At 37.1% G+C, this 18,609-nt stretch overlaps 3 protein-coding genes across 3 annotated transcripts in view; 1 reads left to right on the top strand and 2 right to left on the bottom strand.

The window, feature by feature from the left end:
- The window catches only part of LOC149385052 (RING/FYVE/PHD zinc finger superfamily protein), a 39,706-nt gene extending 35,650 nt beyond the window's left edge, over positions 1–4,056 (top strand). The window contains exon 10 of the mRNA XM_089627529.1: positions 3,965–4,056. The gene's annotated coding sequence lies outside the window, so the exon portion shown is untranslated. The remainder of the gene's footprint in view (positions 1–3,964) is intronic.
- Positions 4,057–5,757: 1,701 nt separating this feature from the next.
- LOC149385051 (protein disulfide isomerase-like 1-6) lies at positions 5,758–9,677 on the bottom strand. The gene is made up of 12 exons (XM_089626809.1): positions 9,010–9,677; positions 8,378–8,507; positions 8,020–8,188; positions 7,781–7,902; positions 7,265–7,345; positions 7,094–7,183; positions 6,925–6,996; positions 6,771–6,839; positions 6,572–6,652; positions 6,326–6,457; positions 6,115–6,168; positions 5,758–6,017 (listed from the first exon to the last, which is right to left on the bottom strand). The coding sequence occupies exons 1-12, from the start codon at positions 9,528–9,530 to the stop codon at positions 5,922–5,924; spliced, it is 1,617 nt and encodes a 538-aa protein (XP_089482935.1). The 5' UTR covers positions 9,531–9,677; the 3' UTR covers positions 5,758–5,921.
- Positions 9,678–11,942: 2,265 nt separating this feature from the next.
- On the bottom strand, positions 11,943–13,971 carry LOC149385050 (uncharacterized). The gene is made up of 3 exons (XM_089627113.1): positions 13,266–13,971; positions 12,621–12,806; positions 11,943–12,515 (listed from the first exon to the last, which is right to left on the bottom strand). The coding sequence occupies exons 1-3, from the start codon at positions 13,770–13,772 to the stop codon at positions 12,237–12,239; spliced, it is 972 nt and encodes a 323-aa protein (XP_089483239.1). The 5' UTR covers positions 13,773–13,971; the 3' UTR covers positions 11,943–12,236.
- Positions 13,972–18,609: the final 4,638 nt, after the last annotated feature.

Below are 18,609 nucleotides of genomic sequence, written 5' to 3'. Positions count from 1 at the left end.
GTCGTACTAGTCGTCTACTAACAACTTGATGAAAGTCTTTCTAGTTGGCTAGTTCAAAATTAGACAAATAGTAATAGTTGAACTAGTTGTATCGGTCAACTTATGAAACTGCTAGTAATAGTTGAACTAGTTGCCACGCCACGATCTCCCAAATTTGTGAGATGTTCCATCGAAATACTTCATGAATGCGACATCAATTATGCCTTTGTTACTTCTGTGGTTGATTCTTAAAAATTGGCCAAAGATCTCATCCAATACTACACAATCTTGCTTGATGATATCATGTTATTTGTTTTGCCTTTTCCTAACTCCATACATCGCTTCCTCTGAGTGCAAGAATATTAAAAGAAATTCTACGTCAGATTATATTGTATAATAACAAAAAATTTCCAAATGAATTTTATATAAACACAAACCTCACTCTGAAGCTAGCCGTGAGTTATCGAAGAATATCCATGGTCGACTTTCGAGACCACAAGGATGTGGTAATTTAGATGGAGAGTCGTAGTATTCCTTGAAAGAGCTTCGCATATCATCCGGTAAACACATCGGATCATATCCCTTTATTGCACCTTTTTGCGAAACGTTTTTTTTCTTGCAAGGATCGATGTATGGATCTTCTATATATCTAGATCTCTTACTTTGCCTTTGTGGTCTTTCATTCCCATCAACATGTAGACATTTGTCCACTCCATCACCGTCACTCTCATTTCCATTATTCGCATCATCCATCGAACTAGTTGGAGTAATATAAAATCCATCATTTTCTTTATCGGAGTAATGATTTAAGAATTACCATCGTGCTCATCCTGAATCTCAACCGCCACATTAGACGAAATGGAACTTCTACAAGCTCTTAGAACTTCATTCATTTTGGCCTCCATTCGTCCCTCAAACTGCTCAAAACGAGAAATGACCTCTAGTCTCAGCACTTCAATCGCTTGATCCACTTTTGCCTCCAATGATACCTTTAATTGATCAACTTGAGAAGTAACATGTAACTCTAGTTGTCTAGTTGCTTGAGTAGATGATTCAACGCCCACACCGACTTGTTCTTCTTGTTCATTTGTACCGTATCGCTCATTGTCACTTTCAGTTTGAAGAAACGTGCGTCTTCCGGCAGTATCTTCATGTCGTATATTCTCCCAATAAATATCAACTCCGGCTTCTAAGAGCGCGGCCCAACGGTCAACTACGTCATCGGATTTGTCAGGAAAAACCACGATATCATGTATGTACTGTCCTTCGTCCCCATCTTTCACCGCGAGAAAGCTTTTTATATCCTATTAATTACATATTTTATTACAAAAATAAGTAAAGAAAAATCAATTAATGTCGATATTGTATTTGAAAAAATTCATACAATAAACGCTAACCTTTGTGTCTCCGGGTGCTCTTAAGACTTGTTCCAATGGAGGAGATTTTTTTTCATATATATTACTAATTAGTCTATATGAAATAATCTAAAAATATTACTAATTAAAAATAACTAACCTTTTCCGAGGCGACGATGAGGCAACGAGCTACAACGCGGGGCTGCGATTGACAGATGTCGCACCTAATAGTATTGGGTGCGATAAATGTCGCACCGAAAAGTATTAGGTGCGACACTTTTATATCCGGTGCGACAGTGTCGTACCGAATACCACTAAACATCAGCGAAATTTTTAGTCATCCAGATGAGTTTCCGGTGCGATATGTCGCACCTAATATGTGCTTAGGTGCGACATTTAGGTGCGACATGTTGCACCTAATACCCTTCTGCCCCAGAAATGTGAATTTGTAGTAGTGCAGGCTCAAAATTTGAGACATCATCTCTAAGTTGTAACAATTCTGGAGAAAGTGCTGGAATGCCTCAAAAGACAATAACTGTCATAAAAAATTAGATTGTTATATAATGGGATCCAATAAATTCTCCACATAGCAAATATATAAAATTAATTTTTTAATGAAACTTACTGTGAGTGGGAGAATGAAACCCGGTAAATTGCATGTAGCTTGCTCGACTTTATTGTCATAAACCACAGACGATTTACCCTCCAAGTCCATCCTATGTAGATTGTCCATCAAATAGACAAAATAAAATATCCCCCAAGGAAATTTTAAACAAAAAATCCAAATCATCAACCATTCTCAAAATACCATCACCAATGTACGCGCTATCTTTTTCCGGGTGCATTAAAACTGAAGAGATGAAAAGCAAGACCGTCATCTTCATTTTTTTCTAATTACAGTGCCGCTGCCCTTTTCTTGCAGCACCAATTAGCTTTTTTTTGGACTTTGACCTTCAGAAAAATTACTCAACTCTAACAATATATCCCTCACATCCCTATATGAAATCACATTCTTTTTCTCAAAATGTTTCTCCCTAAACGAGTTAGTACTGATCTTTTTCCATCCTTCGGGATATTTCAAACACGGTAAACCCGATATCAATGCCTACTCGATCATAGAAAATTGAATTAGTTTACCGTTCTCAAGAAACCATACTTCCACTTCCTTCTTTGATTGTATTCGACGACATAACATCATCCACAATGGCGTCAAATTCATGTCCAAGTACGTGGGGACTTCAATCAAGTGCCCAAATTGAGTATCTTTGAACCAATCTCTTTCATTTTACTCTTTCTCGTAAACTGTTTCGAAAACTTTAACGAACTCGGCCTTGAATTGATATTTAGTTGATAATTTACACTTGAAGTTCATCCTCTCTGGAATCAATCTCCATTTGGGCCGAGGAGCATCAAGAACCTACATAAATACGCCTAATGTAAAAAAAAAAAAAAAAAACGAAAAAAAATTATGGCTTGAGCGTTATCTCCATTTAAATACACATACATAAATCTCCATTTGAGTATGACGTGAATGGTCGTAGTTTGAGCGTGCTTTCGGCCGCGTAACGGTGTTTGTGTAGGATTATGGCTTGCTTTTATAAAAAATAAAAATAAAAATAGGTATATTTATGTAGGTTTTTGATGCTCCTCGGTCAAAATGGAGATTGATTCCAGAGAGGATGAACTCCAAGTGTAAATTATCAACTAAATGTCGATTGAAGGAGTTCGTTAAAGTTTTCGAAACAGTTTAAACATTATGGATTTTACAAATAAAATATTAAAAAAAAATACACAATATGAGTTTTTGGATCGACTAGATCGACCAAATCAACCGATTCAACCAAGTCGACCAAGCCGAATGTGAAATTTTTCAGAATAATTGATCTGGTCGTACATCTTCTTTTTTCCTCGAAAATTTCCGAAATTTTCAGTCCAAAAAAATTATAAATCGTAAACTTGATACATTTTTTGTACTCTTAAACTCTCAATTACAAAATACTTACTTAGTAATATAAATATTCCATTAATAAGATACTTAAAGTAAGAAATTTGAGATAAACTTACAAGTGTTTGATTTCTTCAACTTGTTGAGCTCAACAATGGAAACCTCGAGTTCTTTCTCACGAGTTTTGAAGTTGGAAACGATGATTAGGGGTGAGATTTTCATTAAAGAAGATGAAAGACTAATGAAAAAAAGTTGGATTAGACTAGGGTGAGTAGTATGCATTAGAGAGGATGAAATGCTTATGAAAAAAAATATTTTTTTTGGTCAAATTTGTTTTTTTTTTTTTTTTGAAATATAAATATAATATAATAAAGAGATCTTATTGCTATTTTTATTTTACATTTTTTTTAGAAAAGGGTATGATAGACATTTGATTTATTTCATTAAAGGGGGGAGTTAGCCTTGTAAATTGTTTACCTAAGAGGCTATTGATGTAAAGAAAATCCATCATAAGGTTATTTCTACAAAGACTCCGTTAGTAGGAGTGTGAGCATTTATTACGGAGAAGTGGGTTAAGTGAAAAAACAACAATATTTGATGGGCGTGTGTTGGGATTGTAATATGTATCTCACTTTTCTCTTTGTATTTCCTTTTAATTGTTGTGACATAATGTGAATGGTTGCAGTGCTGCACTGGTGTAAGTCTACAAGTGTGTGATGTATGGGGATTTGTATAAAATGAAGAACAAGAGGAAGAAAGAAGAAAAGAAAAAAAAAAAAAAAAAAAAAAAAAGGTAGATGTATTTTTCAATCGGTTTATTTATATTTATTTGTGTTAATGTCTATAAATGTATTTTTTATATTGGTATATTTGTGGTAATGTCGGTAAATTTATTACAGAAATACCGAGTGAATAAATTTATGAGACTACGATGCAACTTTCGAGCATCACGGTCAAGCTCTCTTGAACGTTCTGATCGGCCGTGAAAATCTCAAATTTTTTTTTCAATTTTTAAGGAATTATTCTAATCTATAAAAGAAAAGTTATTCTAGCCATTTATTTATTTTTATTTTTGTTAATTCTTTTATATTTCGTAAATGTTTATTTATGTTTTTTAGTGTTCGTTTATTTTGGTTAATGACTATTATGCAATATAAATAAAACGTTGGCCTTTTAGAAAATTTTAAGTTTTGTAATGTATGAATAGCTTGAGCCCCCTATTTTTATGAATCCAAAATCCTTTGGTACCTTTTTATGTCTATCTTAGCGTCACTCCAATCAAAATAAGTCAATTTAATCATTTTAATTTATTTTTAAATAAATATAAATTAATGATTATATAAAATGATTATATAGCTTTATTTTATTGGAGTAACACCAATAAAAATATTTTAAAAAAAGGACAAAAAATCTGGTAACTAATTTTATTGTTTTTTCCTCTTACACTTTTTATTTATCTGACATAATTTTTCTATCCAAATAAGAAAGAGAAACATCAATAAAAAATACAAAAAAAAGGACAAAAAATCTAGTAACTATTTTTTTTTTCCTCTTACACTTTTTATTTCTCTGACATTAATTTTCTATCCAAATAAGAAAGAGAAAAATCAAGGATCCCATTTGTTTAACCAAATTTTCTTTGCTTGCAATAAATTGCAATACAAATTTTAAATTTTCTTTAAATTTTTCTTCACATTTTTAGTGAATTGCGAGTTCCGAACGTAGCAAGTTATATCATCAAAATCAATTGGTAGTAAGAAAAATGACACATATATACCATGTGTTTTAGTTAAATGTCGATTTAACATTTGATTTTCAAAATTGTCAAGTTCATACAATATGTTTAACTACAACGACGAAATTATACCTTGAAATAGATAACAATGATAGAAATTTTCTTTTTATTGACTTTTCATTGATGTTGACTATAATATTTATATGTAAACACCAATAATTATCATTCATTCGCGCCTTATATGTAAGTTATTAAAAAACAAAAAACAAACAGCAGTCTCTAAATCGTAGAGAACATAGTCAGAGATAAGGGGTAAAAATCGACAGTTGATAGTCATCAAAATCACATATTCGAGCAGAGAATCTAAGATTTTGAGTTGCAATTCGAACAAAAAATGAAACCATCTCTTAAGATATATGAATTTCATTTGTCTATGTCTATTTCAATTTAAGACAATTTTTTATTTCAAAATTAGAAATTTGAAAATTAGGATACTAGTTTGAGTTTAGTTCGATTTTTCTTATATTAAAATTAACTTCAATGAAAATGAGATTTTTTATACTGTTAACTATTCCATAGTATAATTTTATCATTTTAGTTAAACAAAGATAATATGAAATCGACATTTTTGAAAACTAAAAGTTAAACTCGACATTTAATGATATATGTGTCATTTTCCATCGATAGTATTACAAAACCGTAACAAAACACTCACAGAAAACAGCCTTGGGCTATTGCACATCTTTGTGGCAAGTAGCAAATAAAATTAAGAGAACGCACATTAGGCTTTCTTGACATAACCATGAATTATGATAATTTACTCGTCAGCATTTTTTTCTCAGCTACAAAATTAGCCCTCCCTATCTTTTTTTGTCGTGATACACAGAGTATACTACGTTTATATTTCCTATAATTCATCTTTAATGACTTTTTCCCTTGCTTTTAAGTGTTTGTTAATGGATCCTGCCAGGTCCTTCAAGCTCGCTTTTGTGGAAAGCTTAACCTGCACAACGGCCAAAAAGAGACGAAACATTCATAGATGAATATACAAGTTATGAAAACATCAGTGCTCTTATATTATGGGAAGGTTGAGAAATTACCGGAGTCTCTTTATCGCCGGTTCGATAAAGCAAGAGAGTGGGATAGTCATCGACCTGCATACATCCACAAAATTCTTTAGCAAATCTTCTACAAATAAGCATTTCAATCATCAAATTTCACAGCTACTATCCCAGCAAACCATTGATTAATGCATGTTTTTGGAAGCCTTGAACACTTAGAGATACCCAAGCTCTCTTGAGAACCACTTACATGCAGTTTTGGATGCTCATTCATGGCAGCGTCAAATCTTGCAAAGACTAGATCAGAACCTTTGAAGTGCTTGGCCAATTTCTCAACTTGCTTGCTTGTCTTGTCGCAAGCGAGGCACCACGGTGTAAATACCTGGCTCAAAACAATGACAGCTCAGCGCTCGAACCATGCTTTAGGTTTCGATAATAGGTTGGACGTCCGCTGGGTTTTTAAATGAAACAAAGGGTTCAGAAGTCGGCATTATACCTCTAGGAGGACATTCTTGGGACTTCTTAAAACTAAATCTTCAAACGTTCTTCCCACAACGACATGAATACTCGCATTTGTCTGCATTTTTTTACAATCGCACAGATATCAATATTGCTATTTTAGATTTCACAATCAATATTGCTAATTTATCAAACATGAAAATTAATCTAGTATTCTAAGGGAGAGAAGAGCTCACATTATCTGGGGTAGGCTGTGATTTGAAGTATAGATCCTGTGTACCTTGTAGAAGCTTCGAACAGAAATCCTACAAAAGCTAAATATTAGCTTCCCAGGTCAAGAGTGCCTCGTAATGAAATAAAAAAAACATTAAATGGAGAGGACGTTTATACTTCTATGTTGTCACGAGTAGGATCTGATTCAAGGAGAAACTTGGAGCTCATGCTATTATCAAAAGCCGCTACCTGTTAGACATACAGAGAACGATATCATGAGCTTATTATTGCTTCCATAAAAATACCAAGAAAAGTAAAACAAGCGCCGAGTAAAAGGTCAACTAACCACAGTGTTCTTTGAATCTTCGAGCCCATACAAGGTTAGAAAGGGCTTAGCAAGGTTTTCATCTGTGATGTCGATATATATAAACAATATCTGCATGAAAAGATTATATTACAGAAGTCTGAAGCGCAAAACGCTGGTTGAAAATTTCAACATTTAGTGCCATGTCAATACCTTTGACTTGAACTTTCTTGCAACGTCCTGAATAGGCTCTAGAAGTTTATCGAAGTCAGCCTCCTGTGCAAAAACCATAACCTGGAGTACAGAAAAAGTGTTCGTCCATTAAATAAGCATGACATTCCATTCAAAATTAATTCTAGTTGGAAAAAGTAAACAGATAGACAATTAATGTAATCGTTATTTATTCTTGGGAGTAAAAGTTAAACATTGTGATCAGAAACTTAATGTGACTAGTCGACTAAGAAGAACTTTATGCTCATTTTCACGTTTTAACAAGTTACTTAACCTTATTTTTTTTAAAGGCAGCTTTGCGGCTTGTGGGGATTGAACCCAAGTTACTTAACCTTGTGAGTACTACCCTTTCCAAAACAAAAATAAAAAAGTATTCATTTCAAACATCCTCTTCCCCTCAACTTCGAGCAACTTCAGATTTTCAATGAGAAATTCAGAATCACAGTAGCGCTATATAAGATTACAATTTGTTAATTTGGTTTTGGAACTGTCACCAACCTGAAGCTTAACAGGACTAGAGTAAACACTGGGTGAGTTCATCTCTGTCAGTTTTGTAACCAATGCAAACTTGTTCAAGTTTACAAACTGCAACAGTGTCTCCTTTTCAAAGGAAGCCCCTTCTGCAATTCATAGATTACCGAAAGGCGAAAATGAGGCACGTCCAAGCTCAGAGCCCAAACCCAGGAGTTGGGAAAAATGCAATGGCTATATATGGATTTAAATGGTAACCAACTCACCGTACGCCGTGTATCTCTCAGGCTCGCTTTTGACTATTCCAACAAACTTATTCTTAGAAGGCTTAATTTCAGGGAAAAGGACACGTGCAACCTTAATATCATTGGTTTCGACAAACTGTATTTCATTGTCGCCACTTGCGGCTTTGGTAAACTCGTCATACTCAGTGCCCTGTAAAATCAGAACGGTATATGAAAGCCAATCGCAGAAACATCCAAATCGATACAGACATTTGACAACTAAGAAAGCCCATTTTCATTTTATATAATAAAAGAGAGATATCTTTGTGTACCTTCGGCAGTGAGAACGTACATATCATTATATATTAATCAAAGTTATCGAGTGCTTAGGACCACATACCTCGAGCTTTTCAAAATAGCCAATAACTAATGTATGGTGTTTATTGAGAAACTCTTCGGCCTCTGGGACGGTGTTTATTCTAAGCACGGGCATACCAGTCTTCTTCATCGCCCATATCACTATGTCCTCTCTGAAAAATAATGACACAGAAATCAGCATGGTAGATATGCATATCTAAATCACAATGACATCCACAATGGTCGTCCAAATATTCTGAAAAAAATAAATAAAAACAAACTATGAATATTACTTGCTTCCTAATTGAAACAAACAAATCACATTTTTTTACAAAATTTAGTAATTCACCAAACAACCTAGGCTGACCCTAGTTCAGCCATTATCGTGGTTAAATTGAAGGCGTGAGAAAGAGTAACGAGTCGGAACAGAGATTGTGGCTAAAAGTCAATTACAATAACTTTGAATTCCTGCGTTCAGTTCAACACAGAATCACTTCAATTGGCAGCATTTAGATCCCACGCTATTGTAAAAGTTGAATCAAAATCTAATTTCGGGGGAAAGTAACCAACTACCTCTTCCATCACAAAACTTAACTGTGATCAACAGCAATGGAAGTACAAGCCCAAAATGACCAAAAAAAAAAGAAGAAGAAGAAGAAGAAAAAAAACGCGTACGCAGAGAAACCGCCATTGTAGAGCTGCGAAGAGCCGTTGACGAAGAGTGCGAGAGTGGGAAAGCCCTTGATCTGGAGAGCGGAAGCGGCTTTGGGATGGCGATCGGCGTCGAGCTTGGCCATGAGAAGCGGACTGTTGAGAGCGTTGAGCGAATTGGCGGCCTCGGCGAATCGAGGCATGAGGTCGGCGCTCCTAGGGCACCACGGCGCGTAGCCGAGGACGAGGACGAACTCGTTGGCTCCGATCACCTTTTTAGTGTTGTCGTCGTTGAGCTCCAGCACTATCCTCTGAGCCCTCGTCAACACGTCTGCCTCCGAAGATCTCTGGCTCGCCTCCTCGTTCTCTGCTTCGTCGTCCAGGGCCAGAAGCTCCTCGATCCCCTCCGAGTCTGAATCTGAGTCCGACTCCGACCCCGCGTCCGGGACCGTGACGCCATCTTCGTCGGCTCTGAGAGGAGCGAAAAGCAAGAGAGAAGCCAGAAGGAAGAAGACCAGCCAGAAAGTGGGCTTTTGTCTGAACATGGTTGTTCTTTGGATCTGTCGTGACTGTGTGAGAGAGAGAGAGAGAGATCTCTGTTTGGTTTTTATTTTATTTATGGTTTGGATTATAACGATCCTACGTTAGAGAGGCGGTCATGTATTTCACACGAGATGAAAATAAAGAGTATGAATCGGTTCGAAATCGGACAGCTAACCGGATTTACCATTTTAAACGGGTTTAAAACGAAAGTAAGAAAATGAAAATGAAAATAAAAATAAAAATAACTTCTTAGCAGATTTGGAAAATAAATATAAACTAATATAATAATCGTTAAGCCAAATAATCAAAGATTTCATAACCTATAATAATTAATCAATTCTTACTTGGAATAACAAATCTATCATTTATTGTTATTTAGCTCCGAACATATTTAATATATATATATATATATATATATATATATATATATATATATATATATCCAACACTCAAACAAAACAAACCTCATCAACATAAACACATAAACACGAAAATTAAACATTCATAACCACCAAACAATCTTGCGTAATTGGACGAAAATTCTTAGACGGACACTGTAGACCCGATATTAAATAGGACGAAAATTTTCTTGGAATTTGTATACAATCCAAATTCCAAAATAATCAATATAGAAAAGTTGGATAGACCCGATATTAAATTGAAAAAGTTAGTTGGATCCCATAATAATTTTGAATATTAAATTTTATTGAATCATTAATGTTTTTCAAAAAGGATAAAAAGAAGAAGTACAAGAAATGAAAATTGAAATATAAATACTCCCACGACAAGCTCATTTGGCACAATATTGATCATGGCGGATTCCACGACGGCGACGTCCGGTTCAATGATGACTTGTGGTTTTAAATTGCTAAATGATGGTTGCTCTTCAAACGTTAGTTGTATGCATGAGATGGCGGTATCATCTCATCCCTAGAATTTAGTCATCATTGAGTCGATAGAGGGGAGTGAGATAGGCTGCATTTTTCCTCGTGAATAAGGCTTTCCGTAAAATCCATGTGGAAGGGTTTATAGCGGAGTCATTGGACTTGAATTGGAAGAGAGTGAAATATCATATGGACTTTGGGCCCAAGATGGGCGAGTAGCGGGCAGGTGTAAGGAAAGTCTTGCGTGTGAGGCCTAGGGGTCCACTCTTTTGTATTGTATCCCTTCGTGGAACCAAGGGTTCGATCTTTTCGAGGGCTTGGGAATTGTTCATAAGGGACCGATAGTCGACCTATATTTTGGGTCAGTCTGGAAGTTTCCAGACCAATCCTTAGGTCTGAGGGCCCATAATTTATTTTCGAGTATGGTTGAAGGCCGAACCTTTTTTTTTTTATCAAGATTTCTACGAACTTGAGGCCTAGACTTTGAGCCATGCCCTTTAGTGGGGCCAAGGGTCAAGGATACACTCGGGCCAATCCTTAGGGCCGAGGACTCATCCTCCCAAGTTGGCTCGTTTGTCGAGGCCGAGTCCGGACTTCATGTTTGGTTCTTTCTTCCTTATGATGTTTTCTACTAAGTTTTATTTAGCTGAGTCCCGAGTGATGAGCTTTTGCTTTATACTTGGCCATTTACTTTGTCGGTGGGGCCTAGTCATGTCTTTTGTGTTGTGTTTTGAGTAGGATGGTCGTTTTTATATTATTATGGAAAATGAGCATACATTAGTTTGTGAACTAAATTAATGAAATATGTTGTTTCTCAAATTAAGTGACCCAAAATATATGTCAATTTATAGATGTAAAAAAAAGATGAGACCAACTTTTTTTTTTTTTTTTTTATAATAAATTTTGGAATGACATGGGTCCGAGAAGTGTTCTACTAGATTGAGCCCAATAAATTATACCTTAAGGCCGGACCTTGGGGTTCGAGGGCTAGGCATAATTTGAGCCCGGAGCTTGGCTTCAATGAGACCTAAAAAATGCTCTTATTTTGAAAATGGAGTTAAAATTTTTGTGGTTTAAGTTAATTTTTATTTTTAAAAAAATTATTTATTTACTTACTTGGCACGTCTTATACCTGTTTCAAAATGTAAGCGATGCAAGAACAACTTCAATGCTAAGAATTGCTCTCCTGTAATATATCATACAAATAATATTATATTATTTATTTCCATGTAAATAACTGACATTTGTTTTTTGTTTTACAAAATAATCCAAAGCTACCACTATAATAATATGTTAGTGTTTCATTTACTTTATATTAACTTAAAACTATTTAAACATAAAAAGTTGGTGGATATTGGTGCCATATATCATTGTCCAAATGATTAAGGTTTTTTTTTTTAGCAATGATTATGGATTCTTAAGCTGCTGATAATGCAATTAACAACCCACATTGTTATCCTCCACTCATGAGTAGTCCCATTTGAGTTGCTCTTAGAACTTAATAAACGAAAGAGGTAATTAGCTAGGTAATAAAAAAAATAATTGCCTAATCATTTCAGGGTGACGGTTCTGTTGAATAGAGCATTATTTTACCGCAATTCATTTATGTAACAGAAAACATAAAGTAAAATAATGTTCTCCGAGTTCACACATATAAAACACTACATGCTCACAAATTCAACACTGAAAATTTACACCGCGACAAATAACCAACATGTATAACAGCCAAAAAACCATGGAGACATATCTACAAGCAATATTGTGTTCTACACAATCCTCACAAAAACTCCAACAGTGACAAGTCTCTTTCTCTCGTTGCGTCTCTCAGTCATAAGTGCAAGAATTCTTCTTAAACTTGATGGGCTTGGTTCTGGTGGAGTCGATGGACACGGGGCAAGAAATTTGCCTCTTGTGCCTCGTCCTCACGAGCTTTCCTACCACATTTCCGCGCGATCGGATCTCAAAATTCAGAGTCAACGGAATGACGGGATTGGTCTCGGCGTACGTCAGAGTCGATCCCGCCCCATACAGAGGGACCTTTGTCCCTTCCAAGTTCACCACAACATTTCTTCTGCTTTTTCTTGGCTGATAGTACTTCTTCACCTGTGTCACATCACATAATAATCCAAGCCATTATTTTGACATTACTAATTATGTCTATGGGCAATGCAAAACATCATCATCGAAAGTGGTGATATAATATGTTACCTGGCCAGTTGCGACGGTGATCTCAGAATAAATAAGGTTGACCGGCGTAGAGCTGACGTGGATACCAAAAATGGTGGCAGGATTGTAGACGCTGAGTCTCAATGAGCCGTTCACTGTCAACAGCTTTGTTGGGACGCCACTGAAGTCTGAACCAGAGCCGATGTAGAAGTTGTTCACTGCCAAGCTCTGCCAAACAATCACACGTGATAATATTATATTACCTAAATAAGGATTACATAAAAAAAAAAAAAAAGATTGACAGGAAGCCTTATTATATTTTTTTTGTCAGAGAAGAATGTGTATCCAAGTCCCAAGTTCCAAGAAAAGAATACAAGTCATAAACATTTTCTTATAGATAAGCTGACAAATGAAATACATGTTCAGCGTGGATGAAGAAAAGTCCTAATCAAGAAAATTAATGATTATATATGAAGTAATTATAAATAAATAAATAAAAACAGACACATAAATGGTTTAAATTCAGGTACAACACCCAAATGTTGACAACTAATTTTTTCCGATAGCAAATCTGCCTACATATATGCATTGAAATCACAATACATGTTTCAAGGTAGCTAGTCCTAATCTAGAAAAGGAATGATAACCAAACGGAATTTTAGGTTAATGAAATGAAATTGGCTATACCTTGACGGTGATCTCTGCTTTGAAAGGCCTACTCGCTCCCCAAATGATCAAGCAGAAGACGGTGAAGAGCAAGAAGAAAACGAAGAGAGCGATCAAGGCCTGGACGCGCCTGGAGAGGGCTTTGTCGCGGAGGTCGTCGTAAGAGCCCTCCTCCATGATGACGTCACACTCCGGCCAGCCCTTGTCGTTGTTCCGGTGCTTCCTCCCGCCGCCGCCCTTCCGGCCGGAGGAGGAGCGGAAGATGCCGGAGAATCGGCTGGCGGAGGAGTTGCGGGAGTGGCGGCCGAAGGAGGAGGAGCGCGAAGGGTGCGATGGGGACTCCATTGGGCTGTTGTTGTAAATAGGCGTCGCTTGCATCGACCGCGACGACTTGTCTCCGTCGTCGTGGGACGACTCGCGCGACGGGCTCTGCACGAAGTACATCGGACCCCGCTTCGGCGGCGACCGAGTCGGCGACGACGCCGCCAGGCTCGTCATGTCCGATTCCGACTTCGTCGTCGTTAGCATCTCGATTGGGTGGAGGAATAAGTGTCGGATCGGAAGACACGTCACGCTTGGAGTGGAACGAATAATGTTTTTCGAGAGTGGAGTGGAATGGAATAGCTCAGTGGTGGTGATAAAGGGAAATGCTAATTGACAGGCTCGGAACACTAGGCTAGGACCGGACCTAGATTCTTTTGTCCCGTTGTTGAGTTTCCAACTATTTATTGTCTGTGTGATAGTGTCGGCAGATTATTTTTTGCGCACATTTGTAATTTTGTATTGAAAAGAAAAACCCCTAATATTATTCTCATTTTATATTATATCTATTGACGAAGCCAAACCACAACTAAAACTAAATTTATCACAAAAAAATAAAAAAAAATAAACTAAAACTAAATTTAGTGTCGGCAATAATTAAAAGTAAACGCTAAAAAGATAAAATATGATGGAACATTATTACAAAAGATAAACTTCATCTAAATATTAATGTAAAAATGAATTTACAAGTGATTAGAAATTACGACTTCTAATTTTCGCTTAAGTAACTAATTATATACATGTGTTGCCTATGGAAAATGAAGATCCGTCGCATTATTATGAATGTGTTCCTCTTAAAGAGTTTAATGTACAATATTACACATATAATTTGTACAGTCCGAGCTGTAGCTCGGAGGCACTGAGAACTGAAGGAATCCAGCATCAAACTCGAATTAAATAGGTCCGAAGATTAATAAAAGTTAAGCAACGACCCGTTCATAATACAAGAACGAATCCTACCGAGCAAAAATTTGAAGAGAAGAGAAGCTGATAAGTCAAAGATCAGTCAAAACAAATATAAATATGTGTATACAAATTCAAAACTTTAGTAAAACGCTCGGGACTGAGAGCTCGGAACCAAGTGTTTTTCGTGAGACAATTGTTGTACTAATTTTATCTGTTAACATACAATATATATGCAAAAGTGCAGACATTGACCTTATAACTGACATAAGCTTGATTAGAGGCCATTGGCAAGTCAATGAGCATCCAAAGAGGTCCAACTCGAGCTCTCGACTCGTGGGATGCCTTATGAGACTTTGCGTGAATAATGGATCAATACGTTTTATTGTATGGCCTTTCGACTGAGGTGGTGAGTATATGTCTGGAGAGTTCGATGACTTTCTTAAAGAAGAAGGTATCGCTTCTCAGCTTACCGCACCTGGCACACCTCAACAAAACGGAGTTTCAGAGAGAAAAAACCGAACTCTTATGGAGATGGTTAGATCAATGATGAGTTACTCATCACTCCCTCTTTCCTTTTGGGGATATGCCCTCGAAACAGCCGCTTATATTCTGAACCAAGTTCCGTCCAAGACGGTTCCTGGTACTCCCTATGAACGATGGATTGGCCGTAAAGTAAATCTTGGCCGCATCAGAATTTCGGGTTGCCCTGAACACGTGCTAAGGCAAAAGACTAGCAAGTTGGCTAGTAGGTCATAATTATGCTTGTTTGTGGGATATCCAAAGGAAACCAAGGGTTTCATCTTCTATAGTCCCGAGGACGATAAGACTTTCGTTAGCACGAATGCTCGTTTCCTTGAGGAGGACTTTATGATGGATGCAAAACCTAGAAGCAAAATTGTGCTTGAAGAAAAGTTGGGTGAGGAAGCTTCTACCTCATCTGTAAGAACTGTTCTTACCCCAACTGAAACACAACCTAACTCATCAGAATCTCGTCAAGTAGTACTTCGACGTAGTGGGAGGACTACTCAAAAGCCTGACAGGTACATGTCTTATGGAGGCTCTCTCGTAGCCGTCTCTTACATGGATGATCCTGTTTCCTATAGCCAAGCGATGGCTTGTTCTGAATCAAACCTTTGGCTTGACGCCATGAAAGTTGAAATGCACTCGATGTATGTCAACAAAGTCTGGAAACTTGTAGACCTTCCTAAAGGGATTAAACTCGTAGGGTGTAAGTGGATATACAAGAAGAAAATAGGTCCTTATGGGAACGTTGAGACGTTCAAAGCACGACTTGTGGCGAAGGGTTATACCCAACAAGAAGGGATTGACTATGAAGAAACCTTCTCGCCAGTCGCGATGCTTAAATCCATCCGCATACTCCTATCCATAGCTGTAGCTCTCGACTATGAGATCTGGCAAATGGATGTCAAGACAGCCTTTCTGAATGGCAATCTTGACGAGCGCATTTACATGGCTCAACCAGACGGTTTCGTGGAAGAAGGTCAAGAGACCAAGGTTTGTGAGTTACTTAAGTCCATTTATGGATTAAAGCAAGCATCTAGGTCATGGAATATCAGATTCGATGAAACTGTGAAAAGCTTCGGCTTTGAACAGTCAATAGATGAGCCTTGTGTTTACAAGTTAATACACGAAGGCAAAGTTATGTTTCTGGTGCTATATGTCGATGATATACTACTTATTGGTAATGACGTGGGTAAGTTATCTGAGGTTAAGGTCTGGCTGGCAAAACAATTCGATATGAAGGATCTAGGAGAAGCCACGTACATTCTGGGGATCCAAATCTTTTGAGATAGGAAAAACCGGACATTGTCGCTCTCTCAAGCATCTTATATTGATAAGATAATGGATCGCTTCTTGATGCAAGACTCCAAGAAAGGCCAAACACCCTTTAGGCATGGAGTCTCTTTCTCTAAGGACCAGTCTCCCAAGACTGCACAAGAGATTGAAGACGTGAGGAAAATTCCTTACGCCTCTGCCGTAGGAAGCCTCATGTATGCTATGCTTTGCACTAGACCTGGCATCTGTTTCCCCGTTGGCGTAGTTAGCCGTTTCCAATCCAACCCTGGACCCGAGCACTGGATTGCTGTTAAGCATGTTCTTAAGTATCTTTGAAGAACTAGGAACTTGATGCTTACATACTCAAATACTGACCTGACTATGACGGGATATACCGACTCCGATTTTCAAGCGGATAGGGATTCCAGGAAATCCACTTCAGGATCTGTGTTCATCCTTAATGGTGGAGCTGTTGTGTGGAGAAGTATTAAGCAATCTTGCATTGCTGACTCCACAATGGAAGCAGAATATGTGGCTGCTTGTGAAGCATCCAAAGAGGCTGTATGGCTTAGAAAATTCCTTAAGTATTTGGAAGTTGTTCCAAATGTCGACGAGCCCATGACCCTTTATTGTGATAATAGTGGGGCTGTCGCTAACTCAAAGGAACCTCGAAGCCATAAGCGCTCTAAGCATATTGAGAGGAAATACCATTTGATTCGAGAGATCGTGCAGCGCGGAGACGTGGAAGTGAAGAAGATCTCAACGGTGGACAACCTAGCAGATCCATTCACAAAGGCCCTAGCGAACAAGGTCTTCGACCAACATCGAGAGGGATTAGGCATGAAAGACTACACACATCTTCTTTGAGTCAAGTGGGAGTTTGTTGTCAATGGTGCCCACAAGAAGAGTTGTAATCTTTATATTCTACATTTGATGTAATAAAGTCTCATGGAGACTCTTGCTTGTAATTGCTTATTCATTAATAAAAATTTGAAACGTTCATTCTATCTTCCTTGTTTGAAGCTTTATGATAAAACCTTAGTCTTTAGTCCATAAACAAACTAAACAACTTACGAAGAGACAAATGTAGATTTGCATGAACAAACTCTTCGTAGTTTGCTTAAAACGATATATTCGCAATCTAAGGGTCAAAGGACTATTGACCTCAGTATGATTGTTAGAAGAATCTATGATGTCTGGTTATGAGACATTGAGAGTTAGAGACTCTACAGTTCTTCTAGGTATCTTCCGAAGGTACTGAATTGACCAGTGCACTTCTAGAGACAAGATAAGAACAAACCATTTAACCTCTTATGTCTCGAAGTCACTACGTATGAATTGCATCGTGCTTACCTAACTCCTGAAATGAGACATGTCATTTCACACCTTAGCATTCTCATTTGAGAAAGTCAGAGTTCGGACTCACTATGTGATTCCGAACAAGGCCTATTGGTGAAGTACTAAGTTGTGAGAATGTCATGAGTAACTTTGTGAAGTTCTCATAGATATGGAATTCATGTACAAGATTGCTGAAATGCAATGTATGTCACCTCATGCTTTGTTCCTTGGAATGTGAATAAATGAACTGGCCAGTGTCCTAATTGAGTCCTGACTTTTGGATGAAACAATGTGACTTGTTAGCTCCTCGTCAAATACATTGTTTCTAACTTATTCACAAGCGACAAAGGAGTTGAGGAAATAACAGCTAGAAGGGTAAAATGGTAATTTAGTAAATCCCGACTAGCTGATGACATTCATGAAGGGTAAACACTGATAATATTCTGTGGATCCGCTCATTACAATTAGGTTGAATTCTTGAGTAGAAAATAAATTCATTTGAACCGAGAGATTTTCAGTGTCAACTCTTTAGTGGAGTCAGTTGACATTAAGCTAAACTTGGAAAAGGTTTGTGAACTTTTGAGTCCAAGTATTTTAGCTCAAGCTTTGTTCATTTGGATCCATGAGGTCACTGTCACGAATCACATCGATTAGGAATAGTTAAACTGGAAGCTAAGTCAAAACAAGAACGAAAATTGTCAAAAGGATATTTTTGTCTTTTGAGACATAGGATGAAATGAATGTCAATAAATTTTTTGACATGGTCATTTGATGACAAGTAACACTCGGCCATAATATGATTAATTGGGCCTTGTGGATTAATTTCATTTCATAAGAATTTTATTGAAAATTCTTAATGGGCCTTTTTTCATGTTGTCATGAACAAAATGGAAAAGCTTCTAGAAGCCCTTTCTAGATGGTATAGGCGCCCAACATACCCAAAGGAAGAGAGAATAGTTTGTGCATGAATGTATCAAGATACTTGCCAAAAGAAAAAGAGGAA

The sequence above is a fragment of the Urtica dioica genome, chromosome 9 (genome assembly GCF_054948205.1).
Source record: "Urtica dioica subsp. dioica isolate 48M chromosome 9, U.dioica_male_clone48M_v1_H2, whole genome shotgun sequence".
In the NCBI taxonomy this organism is placed as follows: Eukaryota; Viridiplantae; Streptophyta; class Magnoliopsida; order Rosales; family Urticaceae; genus Urtica; species Urtica dioica.
The sequence above is the reverse complement of the archived record's forward strand: the minus strand, read 5'-3'. Positions and strand labels throughout refer to the sequence as shown.